At 51.7% G+C, this 21,821-nt stretch overlaps 1 protein-coding gene across 6 annotated transcripts in view; it reads left to right on the top strand.

The window, feature by feature from the left end:
* The window catches only part of EFR3B (EFR3 homolog B), an 80,192-nt gene that overhangs the window by 51,411 nt on the left and 6,960 nt on the right, over nucleotides 1-21,821 (top strand). For 4 of the 6 annotated variants that reach the window (XM_090280966.1, XM_090280962.1, XM_090280961.1 and 1 more), the window contains exons 5-20: nucleotides 3,433-3,554; nucleotides 8,084-8,233; nucleotides 9,434-9,568; nucleotides 9,999-10,077; nucleotides 10,751-10,886; nucleotides 11,142-11,303; nucleotides 12,201-12,312; nucleotides 12,708-12,759; nucleotides 15,059-15,231; nucleotides 15,683-15,758; nucleotides 16,191-16,352; nucleotides 17,500-17,631; nucleotides 18,658-18,725; nucleotides 19,402-19,529; nucleotides 20,279-20,370; nucleotides 21,479-21,527. In XM_090280966.1, the coding sequence (XP_090137092.1) occupies nucleotides 3,433-3,554; nucleotides 8,084-8,233; nucleotides 9,434-9,568; nucleotides 9,999-10,077; nucleotides 10,751-10,886; nucleotides 11,142-11,303; nucleotides 12,201-12,312; nucleotides 12,708-12,759; nucleotides 15,059-15,231; nucleotides 15,683-15,758; nucleotides 16,191-16,352; nucleotides 17,500-17,631; nucleotides 18,658-18,725; nucleotides 19,402-19,529; nucleotides 20,279-20,370; nucleotides 21,479-21,527 (1,828 nt within the window). The remainder of the gene's footprint in view (nucleotides 1-3,432; nucleotides 3,555-8,083; nucleotides 8,234-9,433; nucleotides 9,569-9,998; nucleotides 10,078-10,750; nucleotides 10,887-11,141; nucleotides 11,304-12,200; nucleotides 12,313-12,707; nucleotides 12,760-15,058; nucleotides 15,232-15,682; nucleotides 15,759-16,190; nucleotides 16,353-17,499; nucleotides 17,632-18,657; nucleotides 18,726-19,401; nucleotides 19,530-20,278; nucleotides 20,371-21,478; nucleotides 21,528-21,821) is intronic. The other 2 variants (XM_090280965.1, XM_090280963.1) reach the window with 2 other exon arrangements.

The raw sequence follows: 21,821 nt of genomic DNA, 5'->3' as shown, positions 1-21,821 counted from the left end.
GTGAAAGGGGACCTGAGCGCACATTCCATAGAGATGGGGATGGATTCAGAGAAGAGTCAGGGTGCAGGGTGTGGAAGGAGTGCTGGAGAGGAAGAAGAGGCCAGGCTGCCTCCAGTGACCCTGCACTTCCTCTCGCATGTGGGCATCGGACCATCGGACCATCCACCCAAGTTTCCTGGGACTTTGCTAAAAGGTAGCTCTTCGGGCCTTGTCCGAGACTGGCCCAGTGTGTCCGGGCTGGTGGCAGGGGTGTGCGTGCTTGCCAAGCCCCCTTGACTCTGCTGTGCCATAGTATTTGGAAAACAGCATCCTGATCCCCAGACCCCTTAATAAGAACAAACTAAGATCACCCCAGCCGCTCCTTCATTCTCTGCTTGTTGTTCCCTGACAGTATCCCCCATCCCTCACCATTCAAGCCACTGTCCTCAGTCGCTTGGCCTGAGGTGCTAAAGGAAGCAGCCGGTGGGCCTAAAAGCCAGGAGAGGGTTTGCAGGGCGGAGCTCCAGCTGCAGGGTGCAGATGCTGTCCGTGGAGGCTGCAGCAGGGAGCTGGCGGGGTGAGACCCAGGCTGCCCCAGCAGGACCCTGAGCAAGTTACTTAGCTTGTGGGTCTCAGCCTCTTTGTACAATGAGGAGGATGATAATAGCTCTCTGACTTAGAGTCATTTTAAGAAATAAAAGAGATGATGTATGTAAAATGCTTAAGGTAGTACCTTCTATATATAAGCTTCTAAACTTTCATTGCTATTAGCACATCAACTCCCAAACCAGTGAACATGAAGTTTGGTCATTCATTCTGCTGACATCCATCTGAGTCCCTGCTGTCACTAAATGTTAGGGACAAAGTCTTGATTGGACTGTTTCTCCCTCTTTATGAGTGGCCTCTTTGTTTCAATCTTGTTTGAATGATTCTCTGATGTGTGTGCTTTTGCACCCACACAAGTAGCCAGTCTTATTTTAAGCTGCCCCATCATGTGTGAAGTAAATATAGTAGAAGTGAAAAAACTATCTTAGTGAATGAAGAGTGGGCTGCTCCTTTTATAAACGGGAAAACCAACATGTAAGAGAAGGTACGCGTCCCACTCAAAGGTCACACCGCCAGCTAGAGCAGGCCTGCGATTAGAACCCCCCGCAGCTGCATGTCCCCTCTGTGTGAGCGGACAGCCTGCCCAAGCAGGCTTCAGCTGTGGGAGTGCAGCCTGGGAACATCCTGTTCGTGGTGAAGAGCAGCCCTGCACCCAAATTTAGCTTCAGACAAACTTAGCTTCAACCTTCGTATCAGCCTACGTCTGTGTTCCAGCCTCTGGGGCCTTATGAAGGTCACCGAGCCGAAGGTTGCCTTGACTGCCGTTTCTAGAACTCCTGAACCTGTGTCCAGTCAATGACCTTGTGACCCCATGAATTCCACTATCCCTCTTCTGCGTAACCACATCAACAACACAAGCCATGCCATTTGGACTGACTGCTAATATCAGAATATCTGCTTGCAAATGTATGTATGCATTTTAGATGTAACTTGGAAGGACAGGTCGCCTTATCAGCTTTGCATGTTGAGATTGTATCAGTCAACAGGAAATCAATGTGTATGCATTATTGCAAGAACAAAACACTACAGTACTTAATGGTGTTTGTGGAAATTGCTGATTTCATCCAGGAAAAAAAAGTATTAACAACTTTTAAGTCATTGAATAGGAAAATAGATTGACCATTAATACTTAATATTGTGAGAGCACACTAACTAGATAAGTTCAGGAATAATGGTTGTGCTATTGAGATTCGGTCCCCGCTTCTGGCACAGAGCTCCTAAAAGCCTTGAAATTTCCTCAGTGACGCACACCATAAAGGTGAAATGGGTAGCTTGTTATTCATGACAACCCCCTTTCCACCCACCGTGGGTTTATTTTAATGAGGTGATTTTGGAGGAGACCCGACCATGGGATTAGTCGGCTGGAAATTTCAGTACCCCACCCCCGACCACCTCACAACCTTCAGGGAGAGGACAGGGACTGAAGATTGAGTTCAATAACCCATAGCCAGTGATGTCATCAATTGTGTCTATGTAATGAGTCCTCCGTAAAAACCCAAAAGGCTGGGGTTCAGAGACCCTCTGGGTTATGAACACGTGGAGATGAGGAGGGTGGGCATTCTTGGAGAGGACCTAGAAGTACCTCACCCCTTCCCGCGGGCCTCGCCTTCCACGGCTCTTCCATCTGGCTCTCCCTGAGTTATACAGACCCTTTTGTAACAAGCTGGTCATCTAGTAAGTAAAATGTTTCTCTGAGTCCTGTGAGCCACGCTAGCAAATAAGTCAAACCCAAGGAGGGGGGCATGGGAACCTCCCATCTATAGCTGGTCAGTTAGGAGCACAGGCGACAACCTGGACTTGCTGCTGGGATCTGAAGGGGGGCAGTCTTATAGGACTGAACCCTTGACCATGGGATCTGATGTGATCTCTGGGTAAATAGTGTCAGAACTGAGTTGAATTCTAAGGTGCCCAACTGGTGTCTGGAGCATTGCTCTTGGTGCTGTGGAAACGACACATGCACACACACACACATGCACATACACATACACACTGGAGTTGGCACTGGAATCATCTCAATCTCAATAGTATATCCTTTTGGAACCCACAAAAATGTTTGTAGCAATTAAATAACACACGTCAGAATAATGGAGAATATATTTTAAGTATAATCTTTTTAGAGTCATTTTCACTACTATATTTATAACAGCAAACAAAATAACCTATAAGAATTATATTAAACTTTTTCGTAATTTCACTCCACTTAGTCTGTGATTCTTGCTTCTCTACGGCACTCGGCTGAAATTAAGTCCCTGTTTAGAACTGCAGTACGCAGCGTGGTGACGGCAGAAGGCACTAGCAGCTGGGAACAGGAGCAAGACTTACTGACGTGAAGAGGCAAACTTAAATGCGTACTCCAGTTTTTAACAATCAAATGCGATTACACTTTTTAATCAAATTTCAGATTTGGTCTTGCTTCCCAGAATACTTCTAGGGGAGTGCCGCGTGCTCTGACAGGGCTTTTGCTCCATTTCAGCATTCTTCCTCACTGCCTCTCAGCCCACCTGTGTGCTCGGGGCAGCCCTGGATGTAACAGGAAGCCAGAGTCTCAGGGAGCCCCCTTCACTTTCTCCTCTTTCATCCTCTGCTCTTCCATCCAGCAGGGAAGGGCCCAGAAGGGCTACAGGTTCCAGTCTTGTTGTGTAGACAGGAACTGTGAGCAGGATCTGGAGCCCAGTGAGCTCTTGGAGGTGGACCACAGCTGGGTCCTGGGATGCGTGGGTTCCCGGATGCTCATGTTCCCTGGCTTTAAAAAGGCAAGGGACCTGGGAATGCCAAGTCCCAGAGCTCAAAGGTGAGGAGCACGGCAGATCACTTTTCATGTGCATTTCTCTCTCTCCTCCTGGATAGTTTGTGAAGTTTGCCAACATTGAGGAGGACACCCCATCCTATCATCGGAGCTATGACTTCTTTGTGTCCCGCTTCAGTGAAATGTGCCACTCCAGCCACGATGACTTGGAAATCAAGACAAAGTGAGTAGCAGAAGGCGAGGTGGCATGCACAGTTCATGACAGAAGCCCCAATGGGTCTTAGAGAGTTCCCAGCCCGGACTGTATGTCGGATCCCATTGGTGGTTGCCTCTGCTCTGTCGTTACTGGGGAGGAAAGAGCCCCTGGTGGGACTTAGGTGGCTCAGCAGGCAGTGCTGGGCTCCCCACACGGGCTTTCTAAAGGAACAGCCTATGGGACAGAAGACTAGGCAGGTGTAACATAATGGTCCATGAGCCCCATTTGAGAGCCAATGACAGCCTACACGTGCACACACCCATGCTCTTTTGTTCAGAAATACGTGCATTTGTACACGCAGAAACACTCCCACTCACCATTTTCCATCAAGATATCTGCCCACCAAGAAGAAGCGAAGTCCTCACATTGGCTGGTCCCCCTGCCCTCCTGATCTCGTCTCCTCCACTCTCCTCCCACTCAGCCCCCTCTAGCCACACAGGCCTCCTTCCTACAAAGTCTTTGCAAAGTCTGTTCCTGTGCCTGGAATGCTTCCTCTGCATGGATCTTCTTCAAGCCTTAGCTCAAAGGTCCCCATGTCAATGACACCTTCCCCTGAGCATCCCCACTCACCATTCCCCTTCTCCCTCACCCTGCTCTGCGCCCCTCCCCCCATGTATACACCTCTTCTCTACCAGAATGTAAGCTCTGAGAGGGCAGGAACCATTGTTTTGTTCAGTGATGCCTCCCACATGCTGAAACAGTGGCTGGAGAGCAGTAGGAATTCAGTCAATAGTTGTGCAGTAGATACTCAGTAAATAGTTGGTGAGTGCGTGAATGAATGAATGTTTATCAGATAAGTATGTTGAATTACAGAATACATTTACATATACATACTCAAACGTGAAAAAAAAAATACTAAACTCACAAAAATACACTGATCAACTTAGAAATAAAACCCCTCGAATAAAATCACAAAGAAATTACATGAATACGTGCTGACACAGATTGATAGAGCAGGAGGAAATAGGGGTTTTGAGGCAAGCATTGTCCTTGGAACTACAGGGTCCAAAAGGACTAGAAATAGATCACTGCTGTGTGAACTAGAGAATGTGTTCAAAGAAAAAGGGGGATGGGGGCTGAGCTGTCCTTTCTCCAAAGCTGCGGGAGGAGTTGGAGAGGAGAGAGACTAGGGGTCTAAAGCTGTCCTGTGGCCAGCATGTCCCCGGCAGACCAGTTCTGCAGTGGTTTGTCCCAGAACTCAGCTGATGCATCAGCACCTCAGAGGGGCCCCGAGCATCATGTTCTGTGCAACCACAGGGCTAGGGAGCCCCGCGTGCCCCTAACAACAGCTTGCTTGCCACAGCTGACAGTCTGAATTGGAGAAACAAGAAGTGAATCCCTCCATCCCCCAGGTTGCTAGTTCCCAAAGTGTCCAAGCCTGTGGCCGCGGAATGACTCTGGGGCAGGTCCCAATGTCCCACCCCCCGAACCAGCTGGGGGCTCCCTGGTCTGTGTTATTGCAGTGCATACGACGAGGCCAGTGGGGGCCATGGGAGGAAGGAGTCCCTTGTCCTCTCCCCAGTGCTGGCTCCTGCAGTAGCCGCCTCACTCCAAAGTGTCTGTGAAGAGGCAGAGGGGGCTGGAGCAGGTGGGGCCTGTCCAGAAGCAGGGGTAGAAGGTGCAGGACTGTACCCAGGTGAAGCTGTAACAAACAAGTAGTGAGCACTCAGGAGTGGGGACGGAGGGGATGCTTCCGATCCCACCCTATACACACACACTCATACACATGATCGCACACACTCATGCATCCATGCATACACTCATGGTCACGTGCACACACAGTCATACACGTGATCGCACACACTCATGTGCGGTCACGCACACACACAATCATACACATGATCGCACACACTCATGCATCCATGCCTACACTCATGGTCACGTGCACACACAGTCATACACGTGATCGCACACACTCATGCGTGGTCACGCACACACACAATCATACACGTGATCGCACACACTCATGCATCCATGCATACACTCGTGGTCACGCGCACACACAGTCATACACGTGATCGCACACACTCATGCATCCATGCATACACGTGGTCACGCGCACACACAGTCATACACATGATCACACACACTCATGCATCCATGCATACACTCGTGGTCACGCACACACACAGTCATACACGTGACCGCACACAGTCATGCGTGGTCACGCGCACACACAGTCATACACGTGATCGCACACACTCATGCATCCATGCATACACTCATGGTCACGCGCACACAGTCATACACGTGATTGCACACACTCATGCATCCATGCATACATTCACTCACTCCCCGGTGGCAGGTGGAGAGGCGCAGAAGCAGATGTGGTCAGCGCCACGTTCGGAGCGTCAGAAGCATATTGAACATCAGAGAGGCGTTGCTGAGGTTTGCTCCTGGCAACTGGGCAGTGCCATTTGCACCAGAGCCTGGCACTGGCCATCCATGGAAGGAAGGCCTGTGGGCTGGGCTGAGCTCCTGGCATTGATCTTCTCCCTACCTCCTGTTACTTCTCTCTTGTGACCTCCCTACACCCCCTTTCCCCAGAGGTCTCCCCCTCTTCATTCACAGCCTTCGCAGAGCCCAGAGCCCCTTCCCAAGGACCACCCTTGAGTCCCTTAAATAGGTGTGTGAGTGTGTGTGTGTGCACCGTCCCCTGGGGTTCAGAGACATCCTGGGTCACTCAGACATGTAGGCCTGCACTGGGCCCATTATAAGGAGAAGTAAGAGGTCTGCTGTCCCCCAGGTCTGATCTTTCAGAACTGACTTCGAAAGGGGCAGTCAGCTCTGAGGGTCATGCAGTGAAATGTGTACACACGTGGAAGGTACTCTGGGGAGACTGAAGGCAAGAAGAAAACCTAATTCACGTTCCTGCATGAGGACGCCATGGGCAGAAAATTTTCTACCCACTGGGCCTGCTTTCTTGCCAGCCAGGCTGCCTGGGGCGGCACAGCATTTCTGGGACTTATTTCTATAGTGCATCAGGGAGCACCTTTGAACCCAGAGCCCAGAACAGTTAGTGGAATACTATTCCAGTTACTTCGTTCTCCCGTCTGGACAGCCTCTGGCTCAGGGTCTTGACTTGCGGGTCGGGGTCAGAGCAGCTGGGTGTTTCCCTGGGGAATCCTTGTACGTTGTCAGCAGCCCTGACTGGTCCTGGGTATCCCGATGCTCTCAGGCATCTTCACCACCCAGGTGCGGTCACCAGATAAGGACCAGGGCAGCGCACTGCTAGCCACACTTAAAACTGGAGCTGAAAATACAAGTGGCTGCTGCATATTTGTATAGCTGCATATTTAGGAAAACTGCTCAACTCCAATAATCATCAAACAGATCCAGACTGAAGTAGCTACCAGGCGTGAGGGATTTTCTGAGCCATAAAACTAGGACAGATGTTGAAATGAGATCCCAATGCCGATGCAGGAACGGTGCGGTTGGCATTCTCCCACAGCTCACGCACTAGGGCTGGGCGTCACTTGGCAACACCGGGAGTCTTTCATTTCTTAGCTTTGACTCAGTGATTCCCTTCGATTTGAAATGTAGTAAAATCTTCTATCCACTGATGTCCATTGTAGCACTATTATAGTAGCAAAAAATGTAGAAATGACTTAAATGATCAGTAAGGGGCCAGTTTAGAAAGTTTTGTTGATACTACATCACATGTGTTTTGAAGAGTTAATGATATAGAAAAATGCTTATGACAAAATGTTATGGGGAAAAATACATATTACATATGCAATAGGTTCTTCATTCTGTTACATGTTATGTGCAGAAGAAAGGAAAGACACCAAAATGCCAGTAATGGCTATTGATGAGTGGTTATGGTAGGGGTAAATCTTCTTTATACTTTTCTATAATTTTCATGTACTATTTTATAGTTAGAAAAAAGTTTGATTTTTTAAAAAAAGAACTTTGGGCTGAAATACATGGCCAGTGAAGAGGGACCCCTCCTGCAGAGCTATGCTGCCCCTGGGTCAGCGCAGTGGGGACTAGGGGTGTGTGTGAAAGAGCTCTCCTCTGCTCTGTGACTTGATTTCCCCTGTGGTTTCTCAGTCAGCTTAGCCCCAGTCTAGACCCTTTTGTGCCAAGAGAGCCTGGGAGCCCCGGGTCTCTCCCTCCAGACCCCTCCGCCTCACCCGTAAGTTGCCCATAGCCCTGGATTCAGCCTCATTGGTTCTTGGCAGCACTATGAGCTCCTGTACCTTGGGCTCAAGCTGGAACAAAACCAGTTGAGGGAGCTTGAAGCAATGGGCACCTTAGGGATGAAGCCTGGGTAGTACCAGGACAGAGGCAGCCAGAAGACATGGTTTCCTGGGCTCATGTCTACCAGCACAAGAAGCCAGCTAGCCAGGGGCCCAAGTCACAGGAAGAGCAGAAGGTGGGCTCCATTCTGCCTTTCAGTGGGTGGATGCATCCGTAACCCCTGCACGTGCCAGAGAAGCTGGACTTGTCAGGGTTGGAGGGCTGGATGGCCTCAACTCACCCTTTCCTTACAGAATCCGAATGTCGGGCATCAAAGGGCTGCAAGGGGTGGTGAGGAAGACGGTGAATGACGAGCTGCAGGCCAATATCTGGGACCCGCAGCACATGGACAAGATCGTCCCATCACTGCTTTTCAACCTGCAGCACGTGGAGGAGGCAGAGAGGTAAGCAGGCGAGGGTAGAACCTGGACTGCAGACACGCTCAGCCCCTCCAGGCTGTCTTCCCTGTGGCTGGGGCATCGCAAGCCTGGGCTGTTTGCTGAAGCCTGGCTGTGAGGCCGAGGACGCTGGCTTTTGTGGCTTGTTCTGCAACGAGCCCAGAGCCGGCTTCCTGCCAGCCCGCTGTACCCCTTAAGGTCTGCATTCGTGAAGGAAGGACAGTAATGGTGCTGGGTTCCCTGCGGATAAGTGTGTGCGGATAAGAACCAAGAGCCAAGACTCAAGGTGACCTCTGTCTCTCTGGAAGCAGCAGGACAAGGAGGTTTTAAAGTGCTGTGCATGGATGGCTCCAGTGACTGAGGACTGTCCCTCCCTGACCCTCCCTCCTCCCTCACTTCCTAATGGTATTCCAGACCCCTAAAACATGCCAGCCAGCAGCCACACGACACAGATTGCAGATATTGGGTTTTAATCTGGAAGCCCCAGACATGGAATTCAACCCCTTGCTCTCCTCCTCTGTGAAATGGGATGGAGGGGAAACGTGCACCGTGGCTACATTAGGTCCCTCACTTTCTGTCAGTTGAGCCTATGCTGCTAGGCAGGCAGGAACGTGAGTGTGCCCTCTGGTGGCTGCTTCTGGAATCGCACCTCACAGACGAGACCGCCCGGAGGTCTCAGGGTAGGGAGTCCTAGGGATCCTTCCGTCCAGATCTGGGCCCACCTCCTGTGACTCAGGTACCACTGAGTCACGCCTGAGCCAACCATTGTGCCTTTCCCCACTCCCTTTTTCCTCTCCCTTCTCCTCTCTCCCACTTTATTTTGCTTTCTGCTGTCCTGCCATCCCTCTTCGTATCACATCTTTTTGTCCTGAAGTCCTAGGAGCCTGGAGACACCTGTGGTCTGCGCCTCACCAGACCCGGGGTGCTCAGGGTATATCTATCTTTCTGACAGAGGCACATCAGGCCTATCCTTAGTGATCTCCAAGAAAACTTTATTCCTTCTCCAACAATCTTCCTCCACTCTGGGCTCCTTTACCCCAGTTAATTTCTGACAGCCATGACATCTCCCCTGTGACCTACGTCAAATTCCTGCTCATCCTACTGTCACCATGTGCATGGCTACAGCACAGAAACCCAGGCATGCGCCAAGCCTGGCTCCCAGCCTGGCCTTCCATCCTTCACCCACCAGGCTGTGTGTTCCCACAGCCGGTCCCCCTCGCCCCTCCAAGCACCAGAGAAGGAAAAGGAGAACCCGGCCGAGCTGGCTGAGAGGTGCCTTCGGGAACTGCTGGGCCGGGCCGCCTTTGGCAACATCAAAAACGCCATCAAGCCTGTTCTCATGTGAGTCCCTCCCCACCCCCCACGCGAACAGATTCGGGTCCCGGCATCCAGCATCTACTTGTGGGCTCAGGGAGAAGGGGAGGAGGTGCTATGTTTGTGGTGCTGTGGCCAAGTCAGGTCCCTTCTTGGTGCCTCTGTTCCCTACACTGGGACAACAAAAGCTACCACACAGTGGCCGAGTGCAGTTTTCGGGAGAGGAGTTGGTAGGAGGGCCCCCAAAGCTGAAGGAAGGTGCCCAGTTCACTCCTAAGTCCTTACAGCTCCAGGACTGGGACTGCCCTGGGGTCCCTCATGCGTCCCTTCTCTCATGTACCTGGAGCTATGTGAGGGCTGGGCCTTTGGAGGTGTCCCTCTCCCACCAAGCTATTGCTCTCCATCCTAACATCACCTTGCATTTCACAGCCACTCCCCCATCTTTTCTCCCTCACAGCCATCTGGATAACCATTCTCTGTGGGAACCCAAGGTGTTCGCCATCCGTTGCTTTAAAATCATCATGTACTCAATTCAGGTACGGCGGCTCCCCTGGCCCAGCATGTGCCCCTGGCCAAGGGCCCCTCTGGGAGCAGGACAGGGCACTTACAGACAAAGCCAGCTGCCTAAGCTGGTTCTGCTTAACCTCGCTGTGGAGACCACCAGTTTAGTCTTATTTCTAATCCATCACAGACCAATACTTCATAAAGTACAACGTTAAAGAATTCATAAGAAAAGGAAATGCAAGATTAGTGCAAAGGACAAGGCCATGGACCACGCTTGTGTCCAATGCTCACTCAGCGCTTACTCTCAATCGCTGCACGTACCTCCGTAGAAAAGGGCATCAGGCAGATCTTGAATCGTCCCCAGACCATGGGCCACACTTTGAGCAGCACTAGACTAAACCATGGGGTCTCTCGTGGCCCTTCCCAATAAGACAGGGGGAAAATGAAAAGGATGATGATATTTTAAAATTGATTTTTGACCCATGTGGAGTGAAAGAGCCAAGGAAAATTGTGGAAATCCAGGTCTTTGCTGGGATTTGGCTTTGTTCTTTATTGGACCCAGGGGGGAGGGGCTGAGGAAAGGAATGGGGATATCTATCCCACTTTTGTCCAGCCCCACCTTTGGGTCCCAGTGCAGGGCTGTCCTGGCTCAGAGGCCACGCGGGGGGTGGCTGTTTGGGGACCAGCACATCTTCCTCCCCCCAGCCGCAGCACTCCCACCTGGTTATCCAGCAGCTCCTGAGCCACCTGGATGCCAACAGCCGCAGTGCGGCCACCGTGCGGGCGGGCATCGTGGAGGTCCTGTCGGAGGCCGCTGTCATCGCAGCCACCGGCTCCGTGGGTAAGGTGGCCCTGAAGGGAGCGGGGGCTGCGAACCCCTCGAGGACCAAGAACTGCCCTTGGTGGGAGGCTGCCTCCCCTCCCAGAAAAAAGGGCAAAGCGCCTTAGAGAGGTGTGAGAGCTGGTGCTCCTGGGGAGGAGAGGCCCCCCGGGGAAGGTGAGGCCCGAGGAAGCCGCGGGCTGGAAGTGCAGGGCAGGGAAGAATGAAGAGGGGTGCCAGCACTGAATTTTGGGTTTCCCACCCTGCTGCCCCCAGGGCCCACGGTGCTGGAGATGTTCAACACTCTGCTGAGGCAGCTGCGGCTCAGCATCGACTACGCCCTGACCGGGAGCTACGACGGGGCCATCAGCCTGGGCACCAAGATCATCAAGGAGCACGAAGAGTGCATGTTCCAGGAGGCTGTCATCAAGACCATAGGTGCTGGTTCCAGGGTGGTGCGGGGCCTGGAGATGGGTGGGGCCTGGGAGGGGCGGGGCCTGGGAGGGGGCGGGGCCTTGTAGGGGCGGGGTCCAGAGGTGGCTCCCACAAGGACTTCAGTCCAGGTCTGTAAGATTGTCATCTGTTTGTGTTACTCACCAGCATGGGTGGGGGACGGGGGGAATGGAGTCAGCCCATGGTGCGTGCAGCTCACAGACTGCCATAGGTCAGGCCTGAATGGGAGCCCACAACAATCTTTGTGGGTTTCTCAGCTCAGGCTTCAGGTCACAAGCTAAGAGAGGCGAGCTCTTCTGTTTGGCCTGCCTGATGCTCTGATGCTTCCACGTTTGAGGGACTGGAGGGGAGGTGGGGAGTGAGGAAAACAAACGGAAGCAAAGAGGACAGGGAGAAAGCCTGGAGAAACATGCATGCATGTGGGTGTGGCAGAGAACTATAAAGCCGCCTCATGGGTAAGTAAGGGTCATCAACTTCCAGATCCTTCCTGCCCCAGTGCCAGCTCTGAGACGTAGGCAGGGCAGGACTGATCGATCCCCAATTCACAGATGAAGCCACTGAGATTCACGGAGACAGGACTTACCCAAGGGCACCCTGCAGAGCAGCCAGTGCCAGAGCCCAGGTGGGCACCCTGGGCTGCTGTCCTGGTCCCAGGGTCCAGGTTCTCCATCCCAGAGACCTTTGCCCCAGGCTCGAGAATAACAAGTGGAGGAACTGGAGCCTAGATGAGTCCTCTGGAGTCCTTTCTCCTCTGGGTCTTAATTGCACCCCCAAAAGCAACCCCACTCTTCGCAGTTAGCCCAGCGGGAAGGCCGAGCTGAGAGACCTCAGTCCGCTGTTGGCCTCTCCTGGGCCAACCCTCCCCACCGTCCTTTTCCGCAGGCTCCTTTGCCAGCACGTTGCCCACGTATCAGCGCTCAGAGGTGATTCTGTTCATCATGAGCAAGGTCCCACTGCCTTCTCTGCACCACCCCATGGAAACAGGGAGGACAGGGTAAGTTCGCACCTTCCTCCCGCTTCCTTCTCTCCTGGCCTATGTTCCACCCTAGCTACCCTTTCCCATGTTTTCCGGCTCGCGCCTTCCTGGTCCTGCCCTCACGTCTCTTCTCTTATTCCACTCTCAAATCCCTCAGCAGCCTTTAGAGGGGCCCTCGGATCCCACAGCAATTATCCAGGCTACCCCCCCCCCCACTCCCAATAACTACCTCCTGCCTTGTGGGAAGCCATTAATTCCCTGGTCTGCTTCCTGGCTCTGGAAGTCACTGTTCTGGGTAACCCAACAAGATAAGCCTCATGGAGAATCTAGTCACGAGGGAGAACTATGCAGGCAAGTGTGGGGTCTCCGCCCAAACCACCATCCTGGTGAGTATGTGTATCTCTGGTCTACAGGGAGAACAGGAACCGGCTGACCCAGATTATGCTGCTGAAGTCCCTCCTTCAGGTGAGCCGCTCCTGTCCCCATCCCTGTTCTACATCTGCAGGCTGAGGGATGGCTACACAACCCAGCTGTGCAGGTTGCACACTGCACAAGTATGTCCGTCCAAAGGGACGAGCGGGGGCTGAAATCCAGCCTGGGTCCACTCACTAGCCTCACTGGGCACACATGAAGCTGGTCATTCAGAGCAGGCAGGGTGGCAGTTTCTAATTTTCACAAAGTTTCTTTATCAGCTACTGAGAGCGTTGTCACTCAGCTGTTATCTCAGTATTGAGATAGAGTCTATTGGTTCCTGCCCCTTGCCCCTCCAAGGACCTGCCCTCTGTTTCCCCCTTGGCACTCAGTCTCCCAACCACAAGCCTTCCCTTCACCAGTGCTTTATACTCCCCTTTTTACAACTTTGCAGCCATTGCTGGAGCCTAGATTCGTTGTTCTCAGATGTCATTCCTATGACCAATGTGTTAAACTGTAGAGATTCTGAGCCACCCATCTGAGTAGGGTCCTGAATCTGTATCTGTAACAAGCTCCCCATCACTCTTATGCACAGCCCTGCCCTAAAGTCTGGACATCTTACAACTAGAGGATCCTCCCAGTGGCTCTTATCTCTGTCCCTCCTCACCTATCATAAATACAATCACAAGAATTTTCTGGAAATGCTGTCCCCCACATGTTACTCCTTGTCAAAGAGTAGGTCTCAGTTTCCAGTTGACATACATCCAGACTTCACACAGGTGTACCTTGGAGAGAGCGCGGTCTTGGTTCCAGACCCCCTCAATAAAGTAAATATCACAGTAAAGCATGCCACACGAATTTTTTGGCTTCCTCGTGCATATCAAAATTATGTTAACACCCCATATACTGCAGTCGATTAAATATTCAATAGCATTATGTCTAAAACCCCATCGTACATACCTTACTTAAAAAACACTTTATTGCACTCTGATTGGTGTGGCTTAGTTGGTTGGGCGTCATCCTGCAAAGCAAAAGGTCACTGGTTTGATTCCCAGTCAGGGCGCATGCCTAGGTTGTGCGTTTGGTCCCCATTTGGAGCATGTTCAAGAGGCAACTGATTGATGCTTCTCTCTCACATCGATGCTTCTCTCCTTCTCTTTCTCCTTCCCTTCCCTTCCCCTCTCTCATAAATAAATAAATAAATAAATAAATAAATAAATAAATAAAATAAAATAAAAAATACTTTATTGCTAAAAAATCCTAATAATTATCTGAGCCTTCAGCAAATCGTAAACTTTGTGCCAGTGCAGGGGCTTACCCTCAATTTGTAAAAGAGTGCTATATCTGCAAAGCTCAGTAAAGGGAAGCACGATAAAATGAGGTGTGCCTGTCTTTTCAGACTGAAGTTGGAAGGCCTCCAGTCCCCCTCCCCTCACCAGACCCCCCACCGCACCCCTCGGCCATCTCTGTCCCAGCCACGGCAGTCTGCCCAGCCCCCTCCTCACTGCCCTCTCCCCGCCCGTGTCTTCCCTTCCCTCTCCCAGCCTGCGCCCTTCACGTCACTCTAGTGTTATAAAGGCTTCTCGTGCTAACACTGCCCACATCTTCCTCCTCCACCTATATACTCCTGCCGTTTCTTTGCTGAGCTTACTCCCTTTGATTTGTGCTTGGTGTCTTATTAAGGGGACAGTTGGGGGCACACCCAGATACATCCCCCTTCAGTAAACACTGATGTTTACTGTTGATGATGCCAGGTTTTGCTAGACAGTAAATGTGTTTTGCTGCTTTTGACTGTCTTGACATCACGTATCTATGCCAATGGGCTTTAATCAGAAGACCCCCAGCCATGCTAGAAGAGATGTAACCAAATGCCGTGTGTGCTCTTGGTTGTTGCCATGTGCATGGGTTCTGATTCCTCAGCTCAGCTCTAAGTCCTCCTACGGTCTCTCCATTTCTTTGTGACTGTCCACACTCTGAGCAAAGCCTTGTATTCACAGTGAGTCTTTATCAGTTGTGATGGCCTGGAACACAAGTTCAGAGGCTTCCTTGCTCTGGCTCCCCTCCAGAGCTCATCCCTTGCTTGCTTTTAATCTCTTAATGTTCTTGCACACTGTCCCCATCCAACCACATGTCTCCTGAGCGGAGCTGAGGAGGTTGTCTAGGTGGATGTTGGTGTGTTCAAAAAAATTGCCTAAGGCATCCAGGGCCCAGGGTGGGTCTGGACTGGGGAGTCTGGATTGTAGGATCTGCACTGGGAGATGCCCAGAGAGCACTAATGCTTCAGAACCAACCTCTGCGGGCTGCTGAGAGGGCCGGAGGCCCTACCCACAGCCCCCCCTGGGCTCCCTTGCAGGTGTCCACAGGTTTCCAGTGCAACAACATGATGTCAGCCCTGCCCAGCAACTTCCTTGACCGCCTTCTGTCCACCGCCCTCATGGATGATGCAGAGATCCGTCTCTTCGTTCTAGAGATTCTCATCAGTTTCATTGACCGTCATGGCAACCGCCACAAGTTCTCATCCATCAGGTGAACTTGAGGTCTCCCCTATTGATGTGTGATGGGAGAAGACTGCCAATAGGGTCACACATGCAGATGGGAGGACAATTCGGAGATTCAGTGACAACCACTAGAGAACTGATCACGGACATGGACCTGGGGTCCTGTGAGGGGAGGAGCGACCGAAAGGGCACTTGGTCTGGGGGAGAAGGGGATGGATTGGAGATTTTGGAGCTAAAGAAGGCATATTAAAGGAAGTTTTCAGGTGAGGATGAGGAGAATAATCTAGAACAATGTTTAAGAGAAAGGAACAGGAACTAGAGAACTTGGGAGAAAGTAGAGAGCGGGCTAAGAACCAGGGCTGGAGGAGCACTAGGGAATATGGTACCACTAATGACATCAGGATAAAGCCCAGTGATACCACATATGCTCTGAATGGCCTCACACAATGGCTAAGGCAGCCCCTCATGTCCCCTTTCAGTACCCTCAGTGACATCTCCGTCCTGAAGCTGAAAGTGGACAAGTGCTCCCGACAAGACACTGTCTTCATGAAGAAGGTTAGCAAATGTGACCTCAAGTGAATCCCAGGCGCCCAGGCCCCATGGACCCTGACCTTCCAGCCCCCAAGTCACTGCTAATCACTGCCCTCGAACCGACTTCCCCCCGCATTGACTGTGCTTAGGCAGGATGAGCAGCCAACCCATGCAGGGGCCAAGCCCCCAGGGTCATAGTCATCACCAAGGCCAAGTGAGAACCAGGACCCATGCCTGTGTTCCAAACCTAAAATAATTTGGGCAGCAGCTTTTTGTTCCTGGTTTGACTGGACCCAGCCTCCCCTAGATATGCACACCCACTGGGTCTGCTTTAAAGGCATCCTCTCCCTGAGGGTGGAAGTGGGGTACACACAGCTTTTCTGCCCCGCTCTAATTGGTTTTTCTATTCTTGCCCCTCCTGCCCCACCTGCCCCGCACTCTTGTCCCCGTCTCCAGCACTCCCAGCAGCTCTACAGACACATCTACCTGAGCTGTAAGGAGGAAACGAACATACAGAAGCACTACGAGGCACTGTATGGCTTGCTGGCGCTCATCAGCATCGAGCTGGCCAACGAGGAGGTGGTGGTAGACCTCATCCGCCTGGTGCTGGCTGTTCAGGTGGGACTGCCGTGGGCAGGACATGGGGGTGGGATCAGAGGAGAGGATCTGTTGTGACCAAGCACTGATTAGAGTGCTGAGTGGCAACTGCTTGACAGTTGTTTTGGAGCCCAGGAGTATAGTGCCCTTGCCGGGCCGTTCCTCCATGAAGACCACAAACCATGGCCTGTAGGGAACCATGAAGAATGTTTCATTCGTGACTTTAGCCCATTCTCAGGCTAAGGGAGACCCAGGGAACAGGGCCATTCAAAAATACCTCTTAGCCACTAGGAGTTAAAGTCTCTTGAAGGGTATGAATGGAACCCCAAGGGTTGCCAAGAGGGTGCTTATAAGCCCCAAGTGACCCCAAAACAAATCATCCCATTCCCAAACCTGGCTGTGCTTCTGAATCACCTCAAGCACTTATTAAAAATACACATTCCCAGTTCTTCCCCTGAGCCTGCGGGCTGTGGTTCACAGGCCTCCCTTCTGACTCTTCGAGAGGCAGTGAGGCCCTCCGCGGGGCTTTAGGCTTTCAGGGCCTGCCTGGGTGGAAGTCTACTCTAGCCACTGGGTCATGTCCTTCAGACCTCAGAGGCGAGACTCACTTGGTCCTGACGCTGGGCGGGCATTGTGTCAGACTGTGGCAAGCCTGGGAATTCAGTGCTGGCGAGTCTTAGGTCACCTGCTTGGCGGTGCTAAGTCCTGCGGGGCCAACCCGGACGCTATGATTGTCTTCATTCTAGAGTTGGAGATTTCTCTGTACCCAATCCCCTGGTAACTCCCACCACTTTCTCAGTGTGACATATGAACCCAATTTAGCAAGCCAGCCCCGTCCGCCAAGCATCATGCCGCGTCTGCAGTGAAGGAAGCAGCGTCCTAGAGGTGGGCTTGATGATGAGGGTTTGGGCAGTCAGAGCCCCTGGAGCTGCAACTGCCAAGTTGGGGGACGAGGTCATCACCTCTCATGGTTTGTTCTAGGGACCATTCACTTCTGCTTTAACAAAGATGGCTTCTGACTTCCAAGTCATTATGGAGCAAATGCTGAAAAGGGCTTAGTCTAGAGCCGTGGGCCATCTCCTTACGATCGGGGAGAGGTTAGGTGGAGGCTGGAGCACCTGTATAATCTGTCAGTGACAAACTGCAAGGCCCCTCTGCGTTGCCACAGGACCTGGCCCAGGTCAATGAAGAGAACTTGCCCGTGTACAACCGCTGCGCCCTGTACGCGCTGGGCGCGGCCTACCTGAACCTCATCAGCCAGCTCACGACAGTGCCTGCCTTCTGCCAGCACATCCTCGAGGTGGGGTATAAGGAGTTCTCCCCGTTGGCTTCATCTGTCTCCTTTTCTTTTTCTTTTCCTTTGCTGAAATTTTAAAAGTCTCAGCTATCATATCATTTCACCCCTACATATTTCAATATTTATATCTAAAAAAAAATGGATACCTCCCCACATGATTGCCATGCTATTCATACACTTAATTAAATGATCAGTAATGGCTTAGTATTTACCCACTATTCGGTCCATAGTCAAATGTTCTCATTTGTCACAAAAGACATTGTAGAACATACTGAAGTATTTATAGGCAGAATGATATGATGTCTAGGATTAACTTTAAAAAGCTCTAGCAAAACAACATAAAACACAACAAGAAACCCCAGGTCCCAGCTGGCCTGAGCTGGGGAGTGTGGGGCACAGGGCTGTACGCATGTGCCAGAGACCACCCGAGCAAGGCAGGAGCTCCCCACCTCTGGGCTGATACTGGGGGTGCAGGAAAGGCAATGCCCAGGCATCCCCTTTATTAAAAATAATAGCATCATTGCTTACTCGCCTCCCCCATATATTTGCATACCAACTATCCTCCCACTTCTCACCATCTTAATAACTCACTTTCCTTGTCAAAAATTTGCAAAGGATACTGAGGGAAACTCACATGTCCCTGTCCATCATTTTTGCAATGCACTGGGGCTGGGGAAATGGTATGACCTATGCTCCATTTTTCAGGTTTAAAGAGAAGACAGGACTAGGTCACAGAAGCAAGAAAGAGCAGTCTTTTAGGAGCTAAGCTCCCTGCATTTGGAGGACACTTAGTGCCTAATGTGTCATTGGGGATAGCTTGCGCAGGCCACCTGGGCTTCTCAGGCTGCTCCGGGTGTCACTGATGATCTGAGTTTCTCCCGCAGAAGCCCAGCTGTAGGGTTCTCTGCCACCCGTTTGTGGGAGGGAGGAAATACTGAGGGGGAGGCAGGAGCTCTTTTATTAGCCTGTTTGGTGCTCCCTCTCCCTGCTGAACCCAGCTCTTACCTTGTGATTCCTCCCGAACTCCAGGTGATAGAGGCCAGGAAGAAAGAGGCTCCGTACATGCTCCCTGAGGATGTGTTTGTAGAGAGCCCCAGGTGAGAAGTGCACCTGGGTCATGGTCCAGGGTACCCAAGGCAGCAGCTGAGTAGGAAGGCGGGCAGTCTGAGGCAGAGGCTCAGGCTTCTATTGGCTCTCGGGCCAAAAGTGGGCCCTGCCTGTGGTCCATAGGTCCTGGGTCAAATTTGACCCTCATTGTGTGAGTGTAATACACACCCTGAGCCATCCTGATGTGTTGTACCATATAGGGTGTGTGATGCCACCTCTGGGAGTTTTGGCCAAGCCTATGGGGAAGGAATCCTGGAGCAGTTGTTCCAGATAAGACACTGCCATCAAGCCAAGTGGCACTGTCAGACTAGAGTCTGTGGGCTTCAGTTTCAGAAGACCTCAGGGAAAAGATAATATGAAAAAAATTAGTATAATGGCCAACGACAGGGGGTGGCTTCTCATGCCCCATCCACACAACGAACGACTGGTGGCCCATTTACAGTGGCTCAGAAGAGTCGTGAACGTAGAGCATTCACTATAGAATAGGTACATGAAATAGATCACGGAACAGGAACGTGGGGGTGGGGTGATGTGTATGTGTGTGCATGCACATAAACGTATGTAGCTGAAGAATTCTGCACCCTGAGGTTATCTCTGAAAAATTAGGAAATCGGCCTCATTAGCCATGGCTCTCACTTGCCTCTTCCCTCCTTTGTCTCCATCCAGCCTGTCACAGGACCTCGACGGAGTGGTGCTTGAGTTCCTCTTCCGCCAGAGCAAGATCAGTGAAGTACTGGGGGGCAGTGGCTATAACGCAGACAGGCTCTGCCTGCCCTACATCCCTCAGCTGACAGGTATGAGCCCTGTTCACGCACTTCCAAGCCTGCCTCTGGCTTTTCATGGCCAGACAAGGGCCTGAGTGTAAGGGACTTCAATCGCCTTCCAAGACATCTTGGTTGTCACACAAGAGCTGAAAGACGCTGTGGAGGTCTGCAGTGAGGTCCTCTGGATTCCCCCACTCCTCCTCCTCCGGGCAGGGTCCTTAGAAGTAACTGGCTCACAAGATAGCCTGGCTGGTGGATGGGAGAGGCCACGTGGTGCATGCGTGAGCTACAGAGACCCCAGTGCTCTGTCACTGAGTTCCTGGAAAACCTCAGACAAGGCTCTTGCATCTCTGAGCCTCAGTTTCCTTGACTGTAAAATAGGGGCAGTAACAGCACTTGCCTTAGCGGGTTGGTGTGAAAGTAACCTGAAATAATGGTAGCAAATGCATATTGTAAGTGCCACACACACAAATGACAGCCACAGGTGCTGTGAGCAGGGGACGCTTACACAAGTTGACATATGCTTTCTGGTCATAAGCAGCTTCTTTGTGCTCATCAGTGATCTCAAAATCTGAGCCCTAAAGAGCAGAACTCACCACCCTGAGGTGGGCAGAGAAGCCGCGGCCTTCCGTAAAGTGCTCCTGGAGCTGCAGGTGCCCTGAGCCCTAGGAGGCCTGGGGCTAGGCAAAGGCGCAGGCTTGGGAGGTGGCCCTAGTGGCGTGATCCGGGTTCACGCCCTGAGGGCTCTGAACTCCAGCTTCTGGCTTCTCCTTCCCCAGACGAGGATCGCTTATCCAAGAGGAAGAGCATTGGAGAAACCATCTCCCTGCAGGTGGAGGTGGAATCTAGGAACAGCCCCGAGAAGGAGGAGGTGAGTGTCTCCTCCGTGCATTGTCCTGGTGAAGCCCAGCATCCCCAGGGGAGGGGACCCACTCCTGCCTCCTGTGCAGGCACACACTCCCTGCCCCAAGCCCCCTTACCTGCACAACACCTTTAAGGTTGCACAGAAAGTAAATTTCTCGAGGAAGTCCAAGTTTCTTACTGCCATCATATACATCATAGGCATTTCCATCTGGAAAAAAATTTGTGTCCACCTCCCTCCCTTCTGCACTACCATGAGGAGTCACATGCTGATCAGGGCACAGAACAGCGTCACTGCCCAGGAGCCCTGCCTCTGCCCTGCTCCCCCCACCCCGCCAAGGGACCCGCTAGCCTGACTTATGTCACTTGAACATTTTTTCAATGAAGTCATTCACTCCTGTGTCTGCTTCTTTCACTTAATACTATATTTAAGTGATAGAATATGAGTGAGTCACGGGTCTTGCCTCAAGGAGCTCATGGTCTTGTGGGGAATTCCTGGAAGTTAGTCCGAACTCTTCACTATTTTCAGCACCTGACTTAAGGCCACACACCCACGGAGCACCCTTGTTGGGTTTTATAATTTTCCACCTCCTTTTATAGCTCTCCCAAGGACTGAGATCCTGCGACGCAGGTCCTTGGTCCAACCTCAGCATTTCTTACCTTAATTTAATACTCAAATCATATCATGAGATAATTTAATGTCCTCAGTCCTCAAAAATGTTTTTCAGTTCTTGAAATCTACATTTGAGATTATATTTGCAGATGGCCATCTGCAAATATAATCTCCTCTCCCAATATTTTTTGTTAGGTCTATGAAGACTGTTTTGAATTATAGTGTTTTCCTCCCACCAGGCTTAATGGGCCAAGCCAGGGGGAGGGGACAGGGAGTTCTTTTAGCTGGGACTCTGAGAAGGAATCAGCCTCCCCATCCCCATCTCACTACTCTTGGGGAGCTTTCAGAGACCCTGGTGAGAAGGTGGGTATCCTGGGGAGTGTCTACCCATTGGAAAATTCTTCTGAGAAGTACGGGGGCCACCAGATAACTGAGGAAGCCAGGGCTGCTCCCTCCCCGCCCTGCCCTGCTCCACCTTTCTGAACACTTGTCCCCTTGCCCTCAGCGAGTGCCTGCAGAGGAGATCACCTATGAGACACTAAAGAAGGCCATTGGTAAGTGGGAAGCTCCCAGGAACTCTGGGTGGGGGGAGGGCAGAGCTGGGTCCTGGGTGCGAGTGGGTGTGTGCAGTCCCATCTGCTGCCCACGGAGGGTGACTCAGCACAGATGTGAAGACAAAGGCTGGGGGCTTCCTCCCTCTGAACTCATCCTGGCTGCCAAAGCGGCAGAGATAAGTCCTGCCCTCCTGCTGGGGATGGTCAGGCAGCCTTTTCTCTACCGACAGCTGCCTTTAAAAGTAATCCACAGCCAATCAGGCAACAAGCAGTTGTGTATAAATACTTTGACTA

Source organism: Furipterus horrens, unplaced genomic scaffold (assembly GCF_987537825.1).
Source record: "Furipterus horrens unplaced genomic scaffold, mFurHor1.1.pri manual_scaffold_6, whole genome shotgun sequence".
Lineage (NCBI taxonomy): Eukaryota > Metazoa > Chordata > Mammalia > Chiroptera > Furipteridae > Furipterus > Furipterus horrens.
The sequence above is the reverse complement of the archived record's forward strand: the minus strand, read 5'-3'. Positions and strand labels throughout refer to the sequence as shown.